Consider the following 24,237-nt stretch of genomic DNA (forward strand, 5'->3'; position numbering starts at 1 on the left):
ACTTACCTGATTCATCTCTCCTCCGACGCTTCTAAATAAAAACAGGAAAAACATGAACGTTAATAAGCTGAAAAGTTTCATTGTGAAATGCTATGTTTATAAATATTAGCTTCTACATAAGCCTACCTAGCTTCAAAATAATGTTTCACGGTATTTCTCAAATATTAGATTTTCAAAAGAAACATATTTAAGACAATTATTTTACAAGTTAATTTTAAAAGATAGAATTGTATTTCCAAACACGCCAATGGGAGGAACATGCCCTACTGCAAAGATTTTGTAACTTTATTGAAATGAACCAAACAAAAATTGTGCCCAAACGCAGTCCAAGTTTCATACAGATACAGCAGAATGGAGGTTAGAGAACTCTTCTCAATTAATGTACATGGTGATGTTTCATATACACCATAATTCATACAAGAGCTCCTCTTAAATGTCAAAAGGCCAGTAATAATTTTTGTCCAGTGGAATTTTTGATCAATCTTGTACTGAAATTTTACACTATGACCTTTTGTTTTCAAGGATCTCATTTTCATGATGACATACCGGTAACATGCAGTTTCTTCATCCCTTTAACTGTCTTTCAACAGCTCTGATGATTATGGCATACTGATATACTCCACATATTTCACAAAGCACGACTATTTTATCATTGTTCTCACAAAGATATTTACATCTTACAAACGCCTTCAGACCGAGACATTGAGCCAAATGGACTGACATAGCACATCACCATACCATAAGAAATCTACTTACCAGAATAGATTCTTTCCATTTTTCATGAATCACTTTTGCCAAATTCAGATCAATATGAACCACACAATCCTCAACAGTCAGTGATCCTTGCAGAAGAAAGAAAATACACTCATTAAAGCATTCTATAAAAGCTTATCCAAGCAACCAAAGTACAACAGCCTAGTACTTACTAAGTTGAATTCTGGAGGTTTTGCACAACCTGTAATGCCTAAAAAAAAATGTTCAGTAACTGCCAAGTTTTTCTTTAAAAAAAAAAAAAAAAGCCACACAGAATCATTATCTAGTGCTCAAAAATTCAGAGTAAGAAAAATGAGTTAATATTATACGTATCTTGCTGAAATATGATAACCTGAACAACTACATTCTTCCTTCTTCATTTTTTCAAGCAGTACCTTCTCTTCCACAGCCACTGTTCACTTAAAACTCCAGTATCATTTGTGAAAACATGACTTCCCCAATTTAATTGCAATCCACATGTAACTGCTTTCAAATAATACAGCATTACTAGCCACTGTACAATAGTATTCATATTCCTCCTTCCAAACTCACAACCTTAGAGAAGCTGCACTATAGGTATCACCTCTAACTCTAAAGGAAACAACAGGAATTATCATGGTATCATCACAATATGTACTTTCCTTAAAATGTCCTTCTAATATTGTTACATTTCCCACCCTTAAAAAAAATAACAGGTCAAGAAGTACACATATGTCAAATAAAAATCTGGGGCAGACATAAAACAAAATAAAACACCTTTCTGCTATCAAAAACAAGTAATTTTTCTTTTTTGGAGGGGGTGGGCATGGAATGCAGGAGAGCAGCCAAACCCACCAACAGACCAGGTATGCAGGGTTTCACATCAAGTAATCTTTCAGAGAACAGAAAAAACTGAGAGAAAATAAATTATCCTCCTCGTGTTTTCCTTCCTTCTCTTTTCTATCAGTCTTTAACTCTTGTATTTTGATGCATGTTCAAACTGCTTATGGCTTTCTTCACCATAGTTTGTTTTTCATTTTGTTTGCATCTCTAAGTATAGCCTTCCTTTATTTTCTCTCTAAACCATTCATCTTCTTCCCCAGTTTAACTGATGACTAAAATCTTTTTTCTCCTTTTTGTTTCCTTAACCAGTCATCATTTGCATCTTCCTCACCATCTTGATAACCCTCCAGTTTGAATATAGGCTCAAAGGCCTGTGGCTCAGAAGGCAAATAAGCCAATATTCTTTTTTTCTGCTTTTGAAGTATGTACAAAAAGACAGTTAGAAAGTAGCACTACTGCATTCATATTTTATGCCATGCTTGCTTCAGTTCCATTTTTAGATCAACAGAAGCAGGCAACAGCATCATGAGGAATTGTGCAAATATATTCCCAAGCAAAAGAAGAAAGATTTTTTTTAGCCAAGATTTTTTTTTTCCATAAAAATATGGAAATGATTATGCCCATACCTGCATCAATGCCAACAGGTCCAAATATTTCTTTCAACTGGAGTGCCAGTTCAGGAGATAATGTTAGTTCTAGGCTATCTATATTGAAGGCTGAAGGTGATACTGATGAAGGACATTGTAACTTGGTTTTATCTTCATCCCTGCACACAGTTTCACTTTCTTCTTTACCATAAATCTCCCTGGTACTCCCCTGCATTTCTTTATCAGTTTCCAGTTCTTTATCACTCTTAGGACCGATCAGAGGTACACGATCTATTTCCAGTAACAAAGCAGTCCCTTCAGCATTCTCCGCATTGCTTTCTGAAGGGTTACTACTTTCACTTTCATTATTTAATTTGGATTTCAAATTGGTAGTTGCATCAAGACCATGAGATGAATCCATGGGTACATATAAACCTGCATCAAGTTCTGAGGCTGAGAGTTTATTTCGCGTTTCTTCAACAGGGCTCGCATGCTCCGTAGTCTGCATTCTTGACATGGTCTGCTCAATGACACCTGCTGCAGAGCTGTCTGCATCATCTCTAGGAGCTTTATCGCTGGAATTTTTCATTTCCACTGAATCGTTCAATGAGATAGCAGCAAATGAGTCAGACACATCAGAATCTGTCACAATTGCCTTAGTATTCCTGCTTTCTGCAACGCTGATTGATGAGTTCTTGACTTCTGAAGGCTCAGAAATATCAACAGTCCCAATGATTTGCTCTGTGTGTTTGCCATTTTTGAGATTCTCATCATAGTTCGTATTTTCCTTGAAATCAAGGTCTGCAACAAGTGGCTCAGCTTCTCTTATTTGAAAGCACTCACTATCAATATCTTTGTGCAATTTTTCATCAGAGTCTAACAGCAGACCTGTGGCCCAGTCTATGTCTTTGTTACATCTTTCATACAGGTCTTTCAGAGCTTCAAATGAAAAAGACTCAAAGAGCTTACACAGCATATTTAGCTTTTCAGACTCATCAATATTGATAAGTTCACTTTCTTCCACAAATGTGCTTTTATCGTACATAACTCGGTAGGGGATCTTTTCCTGAGAACCTGTAGTATTATCCACATCTTTGGGTTTAAAGCCATCTAGTCTGCCATGCAATACTTTGACAGTCTCAGGAAAAAGCATTTTCTTTTCTAATCTCCACAGGAGAGCAAAATCGTGTGATTCAGTTTGTGAATGGCTACTTATTTGTCTACATGAGCCCACATCACGCTTCTCTTCTGCTGAAGACAACTGTTCCTCTTCTTTTGGATGGGGCAAATTGTTGTTTGTAAAAGTGAGGGCTAATTTGTGATGTTTCCTTGTTCTCTTACTTTGCTGGGTTTTCTTCTCACCAACTGTTTCACTAGCTACTGTTTCAGGTTGGTGAACCTGCAACCCTTTTGTATCTTCTTGTTCTGCAGTGTTCACAGGTGTCCCACGAAGCACATCTAAAGTCTCAAGAGCATTTTTATTAACATCACCTTCAGTACTTCTACCTTCATCAGACTGATTTAGACTTGTCTTTCTCACTCTCCTTGGCCTCTGTTGTCTCTGTTCTAATGAGCTGGAGACAGGCCAATGTCCTAACATTTGCAGTTCTGGTACAACTTTATCTGAACAGCTAGAGGATGAATTTTCTTCCCCCTGTCCTTTTTCAACAGTACAGGTATCAGGTAGGCCTGCTTGCTCTTTACTTAATTCAGGATTGGGAGTTTTACCTTCACTATCATTCTTTAGAGAAGACTTTTCTAGTTTTCTAGCTCTTTTGACTCTCTGTCCCATTGTTTGTTGTACAGGCCAGTCACCCAGAAAGTTTAGTAGCTCTGGTTTCCTTGATGTGTCCAGAGCTGAGCTGCTTGGTTCCACTGTGTTACTGCTCTGTGTTGATTCTGGTTCCATACATTTTTCACTGCATTGTTCAGTTTCAGCCTGAACTTTGAGAATGTTGTTATCGCTGTGTTCCGCAGCTCCTCCTAAGTGTAAGGTCTCTTCAGTTGCGGTCACCTCAACCTCATCCACTTCTGTTTCAGTAATTCTTTCCATTCCTTCTCCCTTTTCTTCGTGTTTCTCCAAGGGCAGTTCTTTTTCTACACAGCCTGACAAATCAACATCCAAGTCACCTTGAACAGTGCTGTTCTCAGTACTGTGTTCCACGGAGTTATTTTCTGTTTTGTTTTCCTCTTTCTGAAAATGTTCAGGAGTACAGCTACTTTCTAAAGTTAGAGAAGAACCAGAAACATGTTTATCATCTTCAGGTGATTCAAGAGGCACGGGATCAGAAGCAAATGTTTTTTCTTCCTTTATACCAGAATGCTCCTCTCTCTCTCTGAAAGACAAAATGCAATAAAAGATAAACCCATTTCAGACTTTCTTTAAGCCCCTGTTCTTGTTCACATTTTTAATTTTGTCTTGGCTATTTAGTATTGTAAAAGTTACAGATCATAATCCACCCTTTACGACACACTATAATCATGCAGCTGAAAAACCTTAGCGAGAGGAAAACAAATTTAAGATGACAACACAAACTTCAACATGCTGTTATAAAAAGTAATGAGCTAGGCAAAGCAGAACTTTCTTTGGTAAGTAACCCTATTTTAGTTCAGCAAGGGACTAAGAATACTTTCCTAAGAGTCTATCTTTCCCCATTCCCATCATTCACTTATGTACTGGAACACTCTGTTGCCACAAATTTCCTCCTGCACAGCCACAAAGGTGGTAACTTTTTCTGTTTAATGACTGCTTCTCCCTTCTGATTGCTAGATGCTAAGCAAAAGAGTCCAGAAATTAACTAGGAAGGGTCCTGCCATTTCACATCACTCTGCTTTTCACAATCAACTACATTCCATTCGTTATCAGTCCCTACTTAATTTCAAATATATTAAGCATGGAACAAACAACCTACATAAGAACGCACAGGAAATCAGATTTTATTGATGCATATAGAGCTTTATTCAGATTAGCCACTACAAAATTATCTATGTTGGGTGTGTGTACCCAACAGAAATCTAGACTATTCTACATTATGCATATTCAAGAGCAAGTAGCTAACTCCTACTATTATATGAATGTCATCTTATATCAGCGCACAGACTCAGGAATAGTAATTTGCTCATATTTGATGCTGCATTTTTGTGAAAAGCATTTTATGGACTTAAGTGTTATACATACAACAGCACATATCTATCAGGTAAGGTATATCCCTTGACTGCTCATTTCTAGCAGTCCTGTAATCCCTAAAAACTAAGAAAACTTTGTAGTTTGTTTCTTTGTTATTATTTCATTAATGTTTGAAACATGTTCAGTGTTCAACAGCACTACCCAGGTTCCACTACTATAAAGTTTGATTCTTTAGCCTTTTTTTTTTTTTTTTTTGATACTACAAGGCTAGGAAAATAATCTAACCTATTACTCTCCTCCTGACAAGGAGGATCTTCACTCCAGGCAGCAACTTCTGATTTGTCTGGGACTGAAGAATCCAAGATTGATCTAATACTAAGGCAACGTTCATACCGCTCCAACATTCTCTTGATCTTTTCTTTAGATACACCATGAATATTCCGCCTATGAATTAAAAAAAATATTTTTATTCAGATTTGCATATTAGAACAGACTAAGAGAAGAGCATAATTGATGGTTACAGCAAGACTAACCAGAGAACTCATAAGGACACAGCAAAAGCTGAAATAGAAATTCATTCCATATCAGTGCACCAAAGTATTCAAAACAGGGAGTCTCAGACAAATTACTGCTCTGTTTGACTTCACCCTGTCTGGCTGCCCTGCTCTGCAAGATGTTTTGTTTAGTACTGAAATCTAAAACTGCACCAATAATGTGTTGTCTTCAAATAAGCATCAGAAACACACCACGTCAGATCCAGACAGTGATACAGGAAGTCGAAGTGGATGATTCCAGAGTTCAGTCTTTCTTCTCTGGCTTTCATAAGGTAACAACTCGTTGAGTCTTGAGAAAAGCTTACTTGCATATTATTCTAGACATTTTTTGGGTATCCAGAATTTCCAGTGGCTCTGTTAAACACCAACGCAGCAATTATACCTAGAACAAGTGAAACCTGCCAAGGATGGCAAAACAGGTACAGGAGAAAATACCAACTGATCTCTAGTAAAAGAAAGTAGGACTTTCCTCCCTCCTACCTAACCACAGTTTATTCCAAAATGACTCCTGTTTGCTCCTGCTTTCTGAAAAAGAAGTCTGCATGGGCCAGGAACTGGTATTTATGCTTAAAGTTGTCCAACAACCTATGGGTGTTTGGTTACTAAACCATCTGAGCTCCTCTCAGTTCATTCAGAGACATCACAATGATGTCTAGGCTTGGTATCAAGAAGCTCCTGCTCCTTAAAAAGTTAACGTAGCGTCACAGTCAACGAGACACAGGTAGTCATTGGTTTCTGCTGGGTTTTCTCACATTTAAGTTGTATGTTAGGTAAGAAAATAATCTACCTTACCTCCCTTGAAAAGTGGCCAACCTTAAGATAAGCATGCAAATTCAGATGACAATATATATTATGAAATCACAGAATAATTTAATGTGAAAGGGACCTCTGGAGAACATGCAGCACAACCCCCTACTCAGAAGGTACAGCTAGGCCAGGCTGTCAAGTTTTCAATGTACCCGGTGACTGAATGTCCACAAACTCTGGGCAACCTCCTTCAGTGCCCAACCACCTTTTTTATTTTATGTAATCAAAGTTTCACAAGATCCAACTTGTTTATGTTTTATCCTATCCCTGCACCATTCTCAGAAGAGATCCTTTTAGTCTTATCTGTAACCTCCCAACAGGTAGCAGAAGGCAGCAATACAATCCCTCCTAAACATTTCTTCTTAAGGCTAAATAAACTGTTCTTGCCCAATTCAGCATCATCTGCAAAGCTCCTGTAGGCACAGTCTGTCCCAACATCCAAGTCATAAAAAGGACATTAAATAGCAATGGCCCTAGTATTGATCCTAGAAGGACATCAGCCACTTCTTGGACTTTGAACAACTGATCACACCTTTTGAACTTACCAATATATTGGTTGGATATATATCCAACCAATATATTTTTAAGATACCTTATTATCCACTGACACAGAGCTAAATAGGCAAGACAAACCGTAAGTAACAGGACCGTGTAGAGGTCCTGTTAAATATACAGGGGCTGATACAGAGGGTTTTGTCCCTCTGAGGCCACAAGGTGCTGACGGTCTTAATCCACATGGCAGCAAAGACATTCCAAGTAAGACAACAGACCATCCAGGTGCAAAACCAGTCCCAACCTAAGATCATTTTTGCAACTTCAGGAACCCAAAGGAGCAATCACTGCTCTTTGATGCAAAAGAACTTCAATCATTGAAATGTTACACAGTATTGCTGCTAGTATCTTTTGTATTAATTAAAACAAAGTGACAGAATTACATATACATATATATAAATATATAATGTATATAAAATCCAACAGAGGTTACTATTGTATGAAAAATTAAAGTCTACTTATTATTGAAAAATAAAGTCATAGTCAGACTATGAGAAGTATTCAATAGAAAATGAAATTTTCCTTTACATTCTTACTTTTCAAGTTCTTTTGGTTTAAACTTCCACCAAGTGTCTGGTTCGCGGAACATGACTTTGTATTTGAACTGCTGAGCCTGAATAAAACAAATATAAAACGGAACAAAAACACATCATCCATCTACAAAAAATGTACATGCATAGGCTGCTTCTTTAAAGCTGTTTTTTTTTTATATTTTTCAAAACCAATTAAATATCTGGAATAATGCATTTTCTTTCACTGTTTCAATTCTAATTATATAAATGGAGATTTTTAAATTAAGTTTGTGCCATTATCCCAATTAAAAAAAAAAAAAACATCTCTATTTGATATAATCCCTTTAATGTTCTACCTCCTCTGAGTCAGAGCAGACTCAAGAGCACAGAGCATCGCCTCTCTCCAGGTGTGGTATGCATGTGTCTACACAGCCTCTTATACAGAAAAGCTCAATGCTTACACGCAGACATTCAGAGCTGGCCAGATCCAAGCTGGTTCCAAACAGGCAATTCAGCTCTACTAACACAGCTAGAGTGGACAGCCTTCCTGACAGCCTGGAAACCTGAGCAGGCAGCAAGTAAATGGCCCTTATAATCTGCACTACTGATGCGAGTAGACCATACATTTTTAAAAAGTAGCTTGTATTTTTCCTCATAATATAGAAGAGGAAAATAATCCAATTTTCCACACAAAAATATATTTTTGCGTTTAAGTACAAAACACTCGGATTTGTCACCTGGAAACCAGGCCAGTTCAACACGCAGGCATACAAACAACACAGCACTGGGTAATATCATTCCATATAGCACTTGACTCCAGACTTCCCTGCGATACAAGAGCTAGACTGAGGAAGATACTCTGATTTTAAAACATGTTGACATAAAGGTCAGTAATCCCTTTTTGTATCCATGAAATTATGATACTAACCAATGTAACATAGGGCTTCATCTCCCATGCTTGTATGTTTGTGTTGTCTATTATTATAGGAGAGATTCTCCTTTCAAATGCTTCTTTGGCTGAAAGACAGGTGTATAAATGAATGTGATATGGTTAATTTTGTGATAATAGCATGGACATGTAACACTTATACTTCTCTAAATCCATAATAATTTTTTAATAGATAATCCACAATGATTAACCACTGAGTAAACTCTTGCCACAACTTGTTCTCTCTGTTCCAAGGCCCTCTTATTTTAGAAATTCCCCCCCATACGTAAAGCTACTGAGATGACATTATTCTTTTGAATTAATAAATGCATGATAATCAAGGAATGAAAATGCAGATGTAAAATGTGGCAAGATGACTAATCAATCAATAAATCAAACTAAAAAAAACTACATGATCACCTTAAAGTGGACTTCTTTGTTGCATACAAAATTCTTGGCTTTATAACAGTCTTAAGAATAGTCCACTCTGTAAACTGTATAAAATACGAAAAATCAAAAGAATTATTGTAATTTTTAATACATAGTCATAAAATGTTTAGAATTACTAGCTTTGAGATACAGCACCATGTTTCTGTAGCTATGTTACAATGAGCCTGAACAACCAAAGTTATCAATGAATCATGTTTCTTATTAATCCATTTTTCTACAGGTTAGAAATTTGACAGTAGAAAAGTGATCATGATTCAAATTTAGCAAACATATGCTTTAAGAGCTGTTTCTATGGAGAGCTTAGTGGGAGCCTCTATCACAAAATACACTGATTATGGAAAAATATTATTGTTTCTGTCTTGATCTTACAAATGTTATAAATTTGCCAACATTTTAATGCTCGAGAGAAAAAAATAACCACGAGCAGGAAAATATCTGTGTAGGTGTTTTATTTGTATCAACGTTCTCATTATTTATTGTATATGGATAAATAATTATTCAGCTTAATATCAGAAAAAAATATTGCTAGGAGATAGCACTGGTCACCACTCCAGGGGGATACAACCCAAGATACATACCACGATGAAATTTGAGGACAAAATCTTTTGACAAAACTGGTGCTCTCGATTGCAAAACACACAATGAACAGGTGATTTCTGAGTTTTTGCTCGTACTCTTTTTCTACACACATTCAAAACTAATTGCAAGATGGGAAAAATGCTGATCCTGTGGCACAAGCATTACAAGACAGGCAGCTTCTTCAACAGTACACAAGCACTGAAGTGTAAACAAGCAAGCTAGTCCCTTATTTATTCCTCACCTCGTTTCCTGTTCCAGTCATGTGCTTCCCCTAAGCAATCAGGATCATAATGGTATTGTCCATGTTTATAAAAGTAATCATCACTACTAAGAATGACTCCACCTGGATTATCCTCCAGCAAAGTCCTGTGAAAGATCAAGAAGTAAGTAGTTTTTCCCCTTCTCCTGCCCAGCCCTGCTGTTTACTAACATAAAAATCTTCAGTCTCTTGTCCAAAAGCAGCATGGCTGATTATTTGGAACATAAGCAGCAAATTCAGGTAAAGGATGAATCATCCTCCAAGCAAAGATGAACTATAATAATTTCCCTCCTTTTGCAAATGCTGTGTATATCTAGGGAAAACAGCTGATAGTTTCCCTGCAAGTCTCACTCCAAGAAATCAGAGAAATATTTTTCCATCTTTATCTAGTGACATACATTCATACTGCCAGACAAACATGCAGTTTTAATTGCACCAAGTATGTCAGATGCCAGCCAAAGGACTCTATGTGTCATCTAGGCTTTCGGAGAGTTAGAAAAGAAATCACCCTGAGACACTCAACACATACTACTTGCACAAATTTTCTCAAAAGAATTCCAACAGTGGGAGGGAAATTTCTACCTATTGTATTTCCAACAATGTTATTGGAAGGAAATACATGAAATTATTAGGGATTAGACAAACACAGTAGAGCTAAATACTACTGTGATGATTTACTCTGCTGGCGTAACTCTATTCTGGACCTCAGGCCAGTGAGAGACATTAAAACATACCCCTCCTATTTTTATTTTCACCAGAGATCAAGAAGCTGGAAGTGACTCTGTTCTCTCCAATTGTTATTACTCATGATGCTGTACATACAGCAGGACAATTAAGGTTTAATCATAACTATTTAAAAATGTCAGAAAATAGTCTTTGCCTGCACTAAATCCTGTAGACAACTAAGCAACTTCTTTTATAAGCTCACAATATAGATGTTCTACCTTGCCAAATATGATTTTCCTGATCCTGGAACACCTCTGAGAAGAACAAGTACTTGACCTATAAGGTGCATCTTTTTTCTCATCATGTGACAAACAGGTGGTTGCTGTGCTTGCGAGAGGTTCAATTTTGAGTTTCTATCTTGATTTCCCCATACCTTCAGAGAAGGATTGCTATCCCAGGCATTTGAAACCGCTGGAGAAGAAAAAAAAAGTCCTTCTTCCAAATTCCTATAGTCTGAAATAGGCCTCCACTGCCCTGGACTGGCAGCCACAGGAGTTACAAAGCTGTGGTTTCCACTGGAAGGATAAAACGCAGGAGCCATGAGGTTCCACTGTTGCTGAGTTTGACATGACGGCATAGAAAAGTTTGAGTTATAACCCTGCTGAGATTGCTCAAAATCTACAAGTTTTGGTGTTTTGAAACTGGATCTTTCAAGAGATGCCTCTGGAAGAGAAGCGCTCTGGTGGCTGTTACAGGCAGTCATTACCTTTCTGTCCTGTTCCATGCACTTTGAATTAGGGTTTTCATTGACAGCTGCTCCAAGTTCCAGAGGTCTTTGGGAGGACTCACCAGAAGCAGCAGTTTCACTTTTATGATCTGGAACAGTATCTTGTGCCTGATCAGAATTTCCACATGACATTTCTCCACTTGATTTTTTACAGGCTTCTGAAGCTACATCATGGTGAACATGCATTTCTGACCAACCAGAATCTTCCAATACTTGTGCAACAGTGTCTGATGCAGCTGGGGAGCTTGTCTGGATGCTCAGTTGGCTCACTGGTGGCTGAGAACAGCAAAGGTTTTCTAAAACCTCATCATTTGTCCCTATTTGCTGTGGGAAATGTAGGACATTGCAACCTGAATCAGATTCTTCCCACTGAGGAAATTCATTAAAGCCATCGTGTTCACATACAATTTGGTCATTTACAGAATTAGGCAATTCATCACTCAAGCTGTATCTCTGAAAGGCATTTTCTATTAAGGAATCCAGTTCTTCGGTCAGCTGCACATCAGGCGATAAGACCTTTTCTTTTTCTTCTTCAGAATTACTGTGTTCTGCAGTACTTCCCCCTGTTCTTTGATTTGCAACAGATCTTTGCTGATTAACAAGAGCTAGTGATGATACTACTGTATCAAAACCTGAGATTTTTGAAGATACTGCTCCCTCGGCATGAGTAGACAGCTCTAGCAGATAATCCATAGCATTTTCTACTGTTGAATAAAGAAAATAAAGCATGGTCAACCGGAGCAACACAAGCTGATGCGAATGTAGTTTTTTACTTCAGGAAGTATTCATAATAACTAAGACAACCAACGGAAAGTTCACCAATTCATCTATTGACATATCTTTTGCAACTCTCTTGACCTGTATCTCTTTAGAGGTAAAAGACAGAACTGAAAATAGACATATTGCAAAATAGTAACATAATAAGCATTAAAATAACTAAGGAAATAGTGTCTAAAAATGACTATGTTTAACTGGAAAAAAAGCAAGTAAGTCAGAGCTGGATGTTTAAATGGATCCTTATTTCTAACCTACATGGTACAAGTGAAATAGTGTGAAATGAACTGAAAGACACTATTGAGAGCTAAATAGATACAAGTATAAAAATTGCTTTCGTTATGGCTAGGCCCAAGTGAAAATGTCACAACTAATAGCTTGAAAAATCCAGCATCCACATTGAATCTTTGGAAAGCCACTAAATGGCGCATAGGTTACTTGTGATTAACGTTAACAAAAATGAAAACCTGGCACAAGTAGCATAAAATTAAAACTAAGCCTCTATTTTTCTGAAGTACAATGTAGCAACAAGTCCGTTCAAGTCCAACTCTCTCTGCACACAGAAGTACATCTTATATAAAACCTTCCTTGTCCTTTTATCTTCTCTGCTATATGAGAGCAACTTACTGTTACTCATACAAAAAAGATATATATATATTCTATTTTTTCAATTTTTAAACTGAACCTAAGCATGTAAATCTTATTACACAAAAGCATGAATCAATAACTACACCAAATCCACTTTTCAAGGAAAAGCGATCATAGCAACAAATATTAAGTTGACCTATTAAGTTATAAATTCTGTACAATTCAGGTAACAAAAACAGAAATAAAAGCAGCCCTTTTAATGGTTAAATTTCACACACATGAAGAATGCCAACCTCTACCTTCTTTGCAAATATTCTTAGAAAAAAATCAGCTAATCACATCTGACCATATGAACAGAGCTTGATTAATATGTTCCAAGCAATAGTTATTCCCTGCCCAAACAACTCAGATGTTGCTGCTTAAACTGTACCACCATCTTTCAAAGCATACTGCTACTGCAAATTACCAGTCTCAGAGATACACTGTCAAACGTGGAGAATTGTGTATGCAAAGAGCTAGAAAATTTCAAAATATTATGACTCACCTACTCGTTAAAAACTAGACTCACAAATATACTTGCAACACCCACACCAACTTTTTTGGTGTTGCCCTACTTAAGAACTGTCTGTACATGGAACAAAACTGTAACGCCAACTGTATTTTATTTACCTTTAAAATCACATTCAGACAGAACCATATAAACCACACTAGGATCCAAGTCAGAAAACATTTCTGACATGCTGTTGAAGAGCTCTTCCTTATTGACACTGTATGCTGCTTGTGACACTGAGAGGCTTGGGTCCCCTTGAAATACAGCAGTTCCATTCCTCCGAGAGGGACTTCCACCCGTTTTCCTTCTCCGTGGCATTTTGTTTTCCAAAATCAGCTTGCTTTTTGTTTTGTTCACATGAGGTCAATGGTAACAAACTTAGAAGTCACAAGAAACCTCTCATAACCAGGATGTACACAACAAGAAGAGCAGACCTGGAAAGAAGAGAATCAACAACTTTTAATATGGTTGTGTTTTCATGTCCCCTGTTAAGAAAGCTAAAAGATAAAAAATACACAAGCATCCAGAAATGCATTTTCCAGAAGGATGCCTTTCTTCTTTAGACACCCTTAGTTCGAATTAGATAGCTATCCAATCTTTGTCTGGAAGACAGGACAAATAAAATTGAGTTTAAAAGAAAAATCCAGAAAAGGGAGGCAATGCAAGGCAGACAGCTCATAAGGACTCCTCTGCTAACACCTACTGATGACCAGTTAACGTTATAGGAAGTTTACATTCTGTTAAAAACTCAGAGCCTTTGCTTCTCTTAAAAACTATTGGAAAACATAGCAAACACTTCCAAATCTTCCACAAGTCCTTCCAAACATGACTATCCTTTTCCACGTTGGGTATTTTAAGAGTAAACAGTTGATTTTCTTCAGTATTCAGACACCAGAAAACAGAGTTGCCGTCTCTGGAGATCTTCAAAACCTGCCTGGGCTGAGTAACCAGCTCTAGGTGACGCTGCCAGAGCAGGTGGGTTGAACCAGATGACGTCCAGAGCTGCCTTCCAACCGCAGCAATTTTACGTTGCTTTTTTGTTGGTGTTGCTGCTTTTAACTTTTCGAAACATTTTGCAGCTTTATGAGCCATGCAGTGAGAAGAGGCTCCTGTCCTCCTCCCCCACTTCTTCCATGAAACCTTCGAATGCTTCTAGTTAAAACATGATGGCATTGATAATAACTGCAATTACTGCACTAATCCTGTGTAGAAGAGGAAAGCAACTCTTAATTGAAATCCAGGCAGAGAGTATAGTGTGATCTCAGTTCTTCCTTTATGTCAAATAACATTAAAGCTTTGTTGTGTTCCAGCAAAGCTCATAACAAACTCATTTATAATGTTTAAGGGGGTTATTCAGTAGAGTGGAAAACCTTGGTACGGCTGAGAATCTGAAGTAAATTACAGCAAAGAATCACTATTTAGTGATAGCTTCCCTACCAGAGAGGTATTTAAAAGGAGGTAAAGTGTTATATAAATTCTTACGACTTGAGAGTGTAAGAAAAACAACTTCAGGATCCCACATGTCTCTACTGTATGTTTATGGACTTCAGCTAGAAAAACTAGATGGATGTCTGAAACAATGAAGAGGAAGTGTGAAAGGCATGACAATACACACAAAAAGGCAGAGGCAGCATTCCAAAAAATAATGGGGAGATGACCCTGGAAGATGCTAGCTAGCCAGACTCAGCTGGGACAATCGCAGATTATTTTTTTTCATTATTCTTTTTGATTTCTCTCTCTCTGATTAGCCATCTTTATACACTGCTCTTTACTGTCACACACACACACAAAAAAAAAAAATCAAACAAAATGATTAGAAAAGAGTCACGGTTATCAAACTTGTTTTTCTGTTTGATTCGTCCTCCAGCCTGTAAAACAGGCTGAGACCTAACTTCACGCAAGGTGTCAGTGCTAAAAAAAATGCTCCCCACTAAAACTGGTTCAGTGACAAAGAAAAGTCCCTGCAAGGGAGAAAGGTATTCATGCGCCTTGACATTACTGCACACCAAGAGACTTTAAGCAGAGCACTCCACGTGTTGTTAATGTTTCATTTCAGCTCCCTTATAATGATCAGTCCTGCTGAAAATCATGCTCTTTAGCTAGGACTTCTAACAACCAATTCCCTCACTTCACTGTAGGATATTGCCTTCCCAACACACAGTCTGCATTAAGCTGTGTGTCACACTATCTAGCAGGATGCCTTACTCTTATGGTCCAACAGAGCCCCACGCTTCAGTCTGCATCGATCTAAATCGGAAAAAAAATGCTTTTGAGAATTAATCACATACTTCCCATCACCTTCAACTGTTGTTCCAACAATAATAATACTTTTTCCCTTTGTCAATACGCTACAAAGAATGCTGTGTTTCATAGGAAGAGATTTTGTTTGCATGAGCTAGGATCATAATCCTTGCATTTACAGTAAGCTGCTGGTGCCATGGTCCAGAGATCTCAAAAACCTTTTCAAAGTAATATTACAAATCCTAAATACCATTACAGTGAAATGAGAGAAAGAAAAAAAAAAAAGCTAAAATAAGGTATTATGGACAACATCATGGACAGTATCAGATATTTTGACAGACTCCCCTTCGTTTACCACTGTATTTTCAATGTAATTCCTGGACAGATTCCCAGGCAATATCTCCTGTTGATATTACCAAGCATAATAAAAGTCTACAAGAATAGATGACCGCGCACACACAAAGCCCACTGCACTCCTTACAAAAGGGATGATGCAGCTACACACAACTGGAAGGGAAAATTGTTCACTTGTTTTTAAGAGCATGCCCTGAACTTGCAAAAGGATTTTATCTAAGGACTTGTCTTTTCAGATATTCAAGATTCTTTTTGAAAGCTAAGAAAGGGGAAACAATTTTGAATAACCCAATAGCCAGACTTGCAGGTCAGCTACATTTGTTGGTTCTGGCTAACATTATAAAACAATGTGTAGTTTGCTGTGAATGGGGGCTTTTTTCCCCGAGATGTAAATGCAGTTGTAATACCAGATTGATTTACAAGAGAAGGGCTATGCTGAACACACTGAAGGAGGTTTCCAGACAATCAGCCGGAGGCTGCAATGCACTCGGTGGTTCACTAGGCAGTTCTGGATACCTCCTTCTACACACAGCCAATTAAAGCAAACAGCTGCTTCATTACAGCACTGATGAAAAACAATACTCCTGTGGCAGTCTCAACTTCACCTTTACAAAAAAAAAGAAAAAAAAAAAAAAAAAAACCACCACTCATGAGCACCTTCTCAACTCACACTTCTTCAGAAATACACATCTCCTGACATCAAGGATCTCCTCTCAAGGTAATCCTGCTACCACAAACATATACAAATCTGCTTCTATGAGAATTACCTTCTTAATTAAGCAATCTTACAAACAAAAGAGAGATTAAGACACCAGCATTCTCTACAAAACAAGATGTGCAAACCCTAGAGAGATGCTGTAGACCTGTCAGGGTGCTTTAATATCATCATCTTTCTAGATGTCCAGAATTTATTTTTAATCACGGATTATGAGCCTCTGATGTTGCCTGTTTCAGTACCTCTACCCCTAAGGAGCTGGGTAGATGCATGAGACATTTTCAAGCACAGATACACACAGCCAAAGATCAGCAGCCACCAACAGGCAAACCAGTCACTACAAACACAGGCGAGCACTGATATCATCACCCTAACAAAACACACCTTTTCCTTTTGTCTTACAGGTGGAACAACGAAGTGCAGAGAAGTGGCCAACCTTGCACAGCATGGGGATGGACCAAAATGTCAAATCTCAATACCAATGTCCAAGTAGCAATGTTCTTTTCCAGGGAAAGGAAAACCAACAGTTTCTTAAACTAGTTTTAAGAACCTGTTTGTAATTCTCAGTTACATGACCACTGTTTCCAGTAAATACCACTATATAGAAGAGGAAAAATATTAAGTTTTTTTTTTTTTCCTCTCCATTTTTTTTTTCACTCTCACGCTAAAATTGATAAACTAAGTATTGAAGTCTTAGGAAAATACCTAAGAAAGTTCTTCCACAAAGCACAGAGTGAATTGAAATCACTGTAACCACAGCAAAGGGAATTCCCTTGCAGACATGTTCCACAAGGTTCCATTTTATTTTCGTTAATGCAATCGTCCCTAGAAAAAAATAACCCAAACTATCAGAAATACAACAGTCATCCGGGCCAGACTCCTCATATTGGGAAGGAACGGGGATGACAACTAGACATGTTTACAACATACTGTTTTTAACTCTAGTAGGCATTAGAAGAGATTAAATAAACAAAGAGCTAAGTTAAACTAATACCAGAGCAGCCTTCCTGATATAAAATGAGGAAAGAGAAGTTACTTCGTGAAAGACAATGACTGTGAAATGTTTTATGGAAAAAAAACTTAATCATGGCCTTGAGGCCTCCCAGCCTTGTGGTTGCTCCTGCAGAAAGCAGCAATCCAGGAGGGTGAAGCAGCTGGCAATTGCAGGGAAGACACCTGCCTTCCTGCATTGTCAGTACTTTGTTTACAACATCAGGCCAAGTCCAAAACTTAAAATCTTACAGGGACTGCTTGCAGCACAAAATGATCATCACTGCATTTTAAATAAATGTCAATATCAGTGTGCTTAGGGATTCAGCCCGAACTGGCTCAAATAAAGACATTTAAACTCTAGAGCATGAAAGCTTATTAGCACTTTTAGTTTCACATATTAACACATGGGATTTTATCTGCTATGCTAGACACTAAGATTTGTTTCCTGCATTAAAGGTAAATTCCAGCTAAATGGCAACAAAGATATCTGGGAATCACAACATTTAAGTCATTGAAGTCCTTTCCTACAATGCAGCTGAGTGAACAACCTGTAGAACGACTAAGAAAATAGAAACAGTGCTTATACTGAAAATTTTAGAGGTAGATTCATCATAAGCAGACACCTTAGGGTGAAATCCACGTTCCAGCACAGGTAAAGCAAATGGTAACTTCACTTTAAGTTTTCCTTCAAAGATTCAAAATATACTCTCTCTTATGACTCAATCCAAAGAACTCAAAACCCTTAAAACCAGCCAAGGAAAAATCTAAGCAGAAGAAAGTCCCCAAGACCCTTCACAAACAAATATTATTAAAAAAAAAAAAAAAAAAAAAAAAAGGTAAGGTAAGATTTCATTTACGCTAGGAAATAAGTGCTAATATAGACTTGTCCTACAGAAGCTATCAGATTGCTAAGGCTACAAATGCATTTTCTGAAGTAAGTTAAAAGATACAAGTAATTTTTACACGGTAGCTATGTTAAATTTGTTCAGCCAAAGCTCATTTGAATTCCACGGCAAAAGCTAGCAGTTCTTAGAAAGCAGAGGGGAATTTCTATGTACTGTTGAAGAACAGTGTTTTTATAAAATCAAACAAAAGCTATTACAAAACAGTATCAAGCAGCATCTGACTAAAAGTTATGAGAAAGCAAGAGAAGTCTAAGGGTTGAGACTTGCATTACTGTCTAGTTTCCAGTATAATGTGAAAGTAAATACACAATGGCTGAGTAAAGGTCTGAAGGAGGCCTGAGATTTCTCATACTTCTTTTATACCTGGATGTCTTCTTAGAAACCATGCACTGTGACTTCCATTTTCAAGATGTGCCCAAATTCTTCAGAACATCAGACTGACTGCAAGTCATATTATACAGATAATCTCAAGTATAGGAAGTGAAAGAAAAAGGTAGTATTCAACAACCGCCAGAAGACATGCAGTGAAGGAAGAAATATACTAAAGTATTTTAAGTCAGTTAGACAGTGGATACCAAGTTATTTGCAAAGCTCCTTAAATCAGAGATACTGCACTGAGAAACAATCAGCAGTAAATGTAATTTTTCAAAGTCATTACAAGAATTTGTTTTGGAAGCAGATACACCAGAAAAATATTCTAACTGCTGCTCAAAATTTACCAAAATCATTCAGCGGTATGGCTTCTGGTTTGACTGAGATCAAGTTCAAATGACAAATAAGCTATCAATATTACTTCTCTGCCTTTTTTTAAGGCCAAAGGAAACCTCCTGCCTTGACACAGGGCAACTTTCAGCCAAAATGACCAAACCCACCCATTTGTGAATGTTTTAAAAACATACACAAATTTAAAATTTCTCTGATCACTTTAAGGAGGTTAACTCAACACACATAAACAAAGGTTGGCTTTGTTTTCTTATTTCCCCACAAAAATTTAAATTTCAAACTGCACAGAATATTTATCACGCAATGTTCGTTTGAATCTTCTGGCTTTGAAAAAACACACACAGGTACTGACATTCTTAAGAATGAAAAAAAAAAAATTAAATTCGAATCAAATTATACTGCCATAAAAACTTACATTTTCAGCTTCACCGAGTTGCCCCGCAGTGGGTCCCTTCTCATCTTTCCAAAACCACCACTGGTTTCATATTTAATAAAGATTTGGAGTTTTTAAAAAAATATAACAAACTCTTCTGTCAGGAAACCATACTGCCAAATGTACAAATTAGGCATCAGTAGAAGTGGGTGCTCCCTCCTGACAAAGGAATCATCAGAATACAAATTAAAATTGGTATTTTGCTCACAGAGCATGCACCTTTAAGCAGTTTTAACACTGAGCAACACTTTTGTGTGTGTGTGTGTGTGTTTTTTTTTTAATAGATTAAGTATGCCTAGAATTTTACTGGTAAAGTACACAGCATGACAAGTTGAAATATAAGTTGAAATGACAACATGACAAGTTGAAATATAAGTTTTGCCAAGGACAGAAACACCTACTAATTTCAGTTACTAATTTCTTACCCTAACAAAGCTGACTTACATCAGTTAAGGAAATAACATAATGACAGCAGAATGAATTTGGAATAAAAGTAAGTTTCCTTACTTGTCATTCCATTTGGTTCTTCACAACAGTTCTTAACCATCTCGAAAGTGTTTATATATCCATGCTGGTCAAGAAAAGCTTTGTTCCATCACGTGGGGAATTAGGCAACATAAACCTAGTACAACAAAAACAGAATACATTGCTTTTAGATACACTGTTAATTTGCAACGCTCCACCAATGCTAGGTGCTCTTCGAAGCACCTAAAACCTAACGCACTGGGTCCACACTGAAGATGTTAGGTTTATTCAAAGCCTGACTTAATTCCAGTGTACAAATTAGCCTAGGGCACCTAACAGCAGCCAGGTTACCAACCAACCAAACAGCTAAACTACCGATAGAAATTTAAACAAATACTCTGTCATGCTCCTAATACAACAGGTGGATGGCTCAATGACTTTGTAGGAGTCTTTTTAAGAGACTGGGAAACTCACCTCAGCTGCCATTTTGCATTTAACCACACTCCAGTGCTCCAAAGCATTAAGAACTGTCATCAAAACATACACAACACTTCACCTAAGCAACACCTTGACCTTTTTGATCCTTTTTGATCCAAATTTACAAAACAAAGGGCAGGCTGGAGGCAGAGAACACTATTCACCCCACTCTCCAACACCTGGCTTCACCCAATTTGCACTAAAGTACAAAAGCCACTCCAGGAAGGACTGAAAAGCTGTTCAGCAATTTTACAGAACATTGCGGCTCTCATGAAGAGAAATCCATTCTAGAAAGGTAACAGAAAGGCCAAAATGTACCTGATGGCAGTGCGACACTACGTTGTTTCCATTACTCACATTTCCGCTTTCTCTATCGGGTTCCACTAATACATGCACTAAAATGCAAAGGTTACTAAGGTTACTTCCAGATTTGTTCTCTTGCATTTTCTATATTCTTAAGTCTCATAAACGGAGCAAAACAAGTATTTAAGTACAAGCACAAGAGAAAAAAAAGCAGCTAATCAAATCAAACCCAACCACTGTACTCTCTAATCCAGTCTATACAACACGAAACTTTTTATTTCAGATAAAGTTCAGTCCCCTGTCGAAAAACAAGGTAGAAAAGGGATGAATAAAAGGAAATGCCTGCCAGCTTATTTTTCTCTATAAGCCCAGGAGTAGCAAAGGAGACGGTTTGTGAGCCTCCTGCATTCCTTCATTTCTGACAGCAGCCAGTAACAGAACAGGACTCTCCAATACTTCGTTATTTAACGCCAAAATCTATACCCAGCTAGAGACCGAAGTGCTTTTAAAAACACTTAAAACTATCTTTTCTGCTCTCTTCCTTTTCCCACACAGCGTAATTTTCACCACGTGTTCAGAGGGCTTTATCTACTTCAAGTTTTAACTAAGGTCCTCCTTTTCTCAGAAAATTTAGCCACAGTGCAAGACACTGCCTCGTATGTCTTCACACGAGCTGCTCTGCTGGGGCGTCTTCTCTGCTCCTGTGATTTTTGAGCCTTGCACGTGGCCTGCACCACAGACAGGTTCTTCTCAGAAGCTGCATCTTGCTCCGAGTAAGAAACAAAAGTGCTCAACAGGCAATAGAAGCTGTCCAACACCACATCATGCTGTGTCCTTTGAAGCTGGAAAGCGGCTCTTGCCAGAGGCCCACCGAAAGGTGAGCACAAAGGCCAGCTGGGCACAGCAGGACGAGGAGACATGGGACAGGCCCAGCCACCGGCGTGTCCTCCAGCAGCACTTCTGCTTGTTAAGAACAACTGTCTTTATACACCTCTTTCACTGGCATTTCCCCTGCTATCAAGGATTTCTTTATATGAAATTACATTTCTGAGACCTGGCCAAACGACAAGCATTACTTTAGTACTCGGAGAATCAGCAAAAGGGCAGCAGCAAGGGTAAGGACCGGTTCCATCAGGATGAGATGGTGCTGGAAACAAGAAGTACTGCTGAAGATCACAGGTGCTGCTTATTATTATTGGTATATACATGCAGGTGGCCTTACGGAGGAATGGAAAGCAGAACATTTAAAGCATACTTATTTAGAGTTTTCTGTGCTGGCAGCAATCAGAACTGGCAACAAATGCAAATGCCACTTCCCCAAATTTTGACTTGCTTTAGCTATTGATGCAAATGAAGATGGGTTTACTTAGTATTTCTAGTTGCTGCTGGAAAAAGGAAGCAGTTGACAGAGATTCAGATTCCAGAGCACAGGTCTCCAGGCCTATGCAGGCACCTAACAGGGTTTCCACATCACCAGGCCCTGGTGCTTCCACATACAAAGACTTCTCAGCTCCATGACTTTCCCTTCCATCTACTACACAGAAGAAGTCATCACTAGTACCATCCAACCAATTCCCTGCAGCATATTCTCTTGCTACCTGAAGGTCCACTTAAGTCCTTCAAGCCTGTGAGGCAGACAGCGCTGCACTCTGCTGATCCCCCGGTGCCACAGCTGAGTAATGCATACATACAGTTTCCATTGGATACATACATTCCAGTTCTGCAACTCCAAATGAAGGTTTGTTGCACACTGGGATAAAACAGAAGCACAAGAAGTCTTTGGACTTTGGAAACAAAGATACGTTCAGGTTTGAAGAAAGCATTTACAAGAACAGGGCACTGACGAGACCATGGCTGCTGGAGCCTCAGAGCACAAGGTGTGCCGGAACATCAGCCAGATTTATCACCCAAGTGTTATCTGGTAACCAGTAGCCTCACAAAGTAGAGTCCACAACTGGAAGCTGAATAGGGATGTTGGAGAAAAGCACACAACAGTTTATGAAATTTGATGGTGGCCCACGTACAACAGCAACGTGAGTACCACTTCAGAGTAACTTCCCAAACACATCCCACAGTGACATGTAGCACACTTCACAGCGATTCAAGGTGCACAGTGAGATCACAGCTTAAAAAAAAAAAAGAAAGCAAGAAGCCAAACCACATTAGGAAAGCAAGATAGGAATGAGAACAGCTTGTTCACAAAGACATCCTAAACATTTTCTAGACAAGAAATCCAGCCCATCAGGCCTAAGCTGGAAACTACATTACACAGCTCCATCAATACAATTACACCTTCTTCATATGTTCTAGTGTACTTCTATTTCTGGAGGGAGCCACCTGAACACAGCTGAACACAGCACATACACAGCCATTATGCAGCTATTAGAAAGATAAAGACTATTTTCAGCTTAATGTAAACCCACAGATACATGACCTCATCCAGGTACATCAACAACCTCCAAACTCCTGTCACTACTGGAAGCTTACAGCCTCCCAACGACTGTCACTACTCCCTTGGCAGAGACCTAAACCTATGATTTACCTTCAGAAAGTAGTTCATAAGTTCACCTTATATGACTGAAAAACGTCAGCCAATTCAATTTAAATAGTGGGTTGAGCTAACACAGACCATTTTTGAGACGGAACATGGATCAGTTACATAAATCAACCTACCAGTAGATCAAATCCCCAGCAGAGTCATGAGAAGAAGCAGCTAGCAAACTTAGCTTCTTCCACAAGCACAGCTGGATTTAGGAGAAAATATCAGCGTATGGCCGTATTTAATTAAGGGAGGTAGTGTCACTGAAGACTAATTAACACCCTACCGACATTTTTATAGTAGCAGAGCCTCTGTAGTAAATAGGATGGCAGCAACTTCCTAAAACCCAAGAATAATTGAGCATAGAACACTCAAGAAAATTAAAAACCCAAGAATTAGTTAGTTCAGCAACTTTTACCAGCACTAAATTCATGCACAGACAAACTTTATTTAAAAGTAATAAGACTGATTATTTCATCCATTTAGCTACAGATCAGCACGCGGGGAGGAGTCAAAGATGATAGACCATGAAAGGCCAACCCCCCCTAAGTTCCTAGGAATGTATTTACACACAAAGAAAAGCAACAAGAGTGCCTTTTGTAAAACTGACAGGATCACAGCTAAGGACTCACCTACACCATGAAACAAAACAGCTGCAAACAAGCCACGGATGATCCCCAACACCATGCCTAGGCTAACATTTTTGTCATGTACTACTGCACTTTCACACCTGTAACACCAAGAATCTCACTTCCCTCCTACATCAGCGCCTTCCCCAGCTGAAAACCTGCAAC

General features: G+C 38.2%; 1 protein-coding gene across 7 annotated transcripts in view; it reads right to left on the reverse strand.

The window, feature by feature from the left end:
• Window positions 1–24,237, reverse strand: part of N4BP2 (NEDD4 binding protein 2) — a 40,340-nt gene that overhangs the window by 14,545 nt on the left and 1,558 nt on the right. For 2 of the 7 annotated variants that reach the window (XM_027457219.3, XM_038178165.2), the window contains exons 2-12: window positions 20,167–20,281; window positions 19,642–19,818; window positions 13,415–13,729; window positions 10,875–12,087; window positions 9,913–10,037; window positions 8,643–8,731; window positions 7,739–7,815; window positions 5,575–5,733; window positions 2,202–4,498; window positions 757–842; window positions 7–31 (exon numbers count right to left, since the gene is read on the reverse strand). In XM_027457219.3, coding sequence (XP_027313020.1) covers window positions 7–31; window positions 757–842; window positions 2,202–4,498; window positions 5,575–5,733; window positions 7,739–7,815; window positions 8,643–8,731; window positions 9,913–10,037; window positions 10,875–12,087; window positions 13,415–13,613 — 4,270 coding nt within the window. In that variant the 5' untranslated portion in view covers window positions 13,614–13,729; window positions 19,642–19,818; window positions 20,167–20,281. Of the gene's footprint in view, window positions 1–6; window positions 32–756; window positions 843–2,201; window positions 4,499–5,574; window positions 5,734–7,738; window positions 7,816–8,642; window positions 8,732–9,912; window positions 10,038–10,874; window positions 12,088–13,414; window positions 13,730–19,641; window positions 19,819–20,166; window positions 20,282–23,577; window positions 23,597–24,237 lie in introns of those variants that run through there. The other 5 variants (XM_038178166.2, XM_072037697.1, XM_072037696.1 and 2 more) reach the window with 4 other exon arrangements.

This window comes from Anas platyrhynchos, chromosome 4 (genome assembly GCF_047663525.1).
Source record: "Anas platyrhynchos isolate ZD024472 breed Pekin duck chromosome 4, IASCAAS_PekinDuck_T2T, whole genome shotgun sequence".
NCBI lineage: Eukaryota > Metazoa > Chordata > Aves > Anseriformes > Anatidae > Anas > Anas platyrhynchos.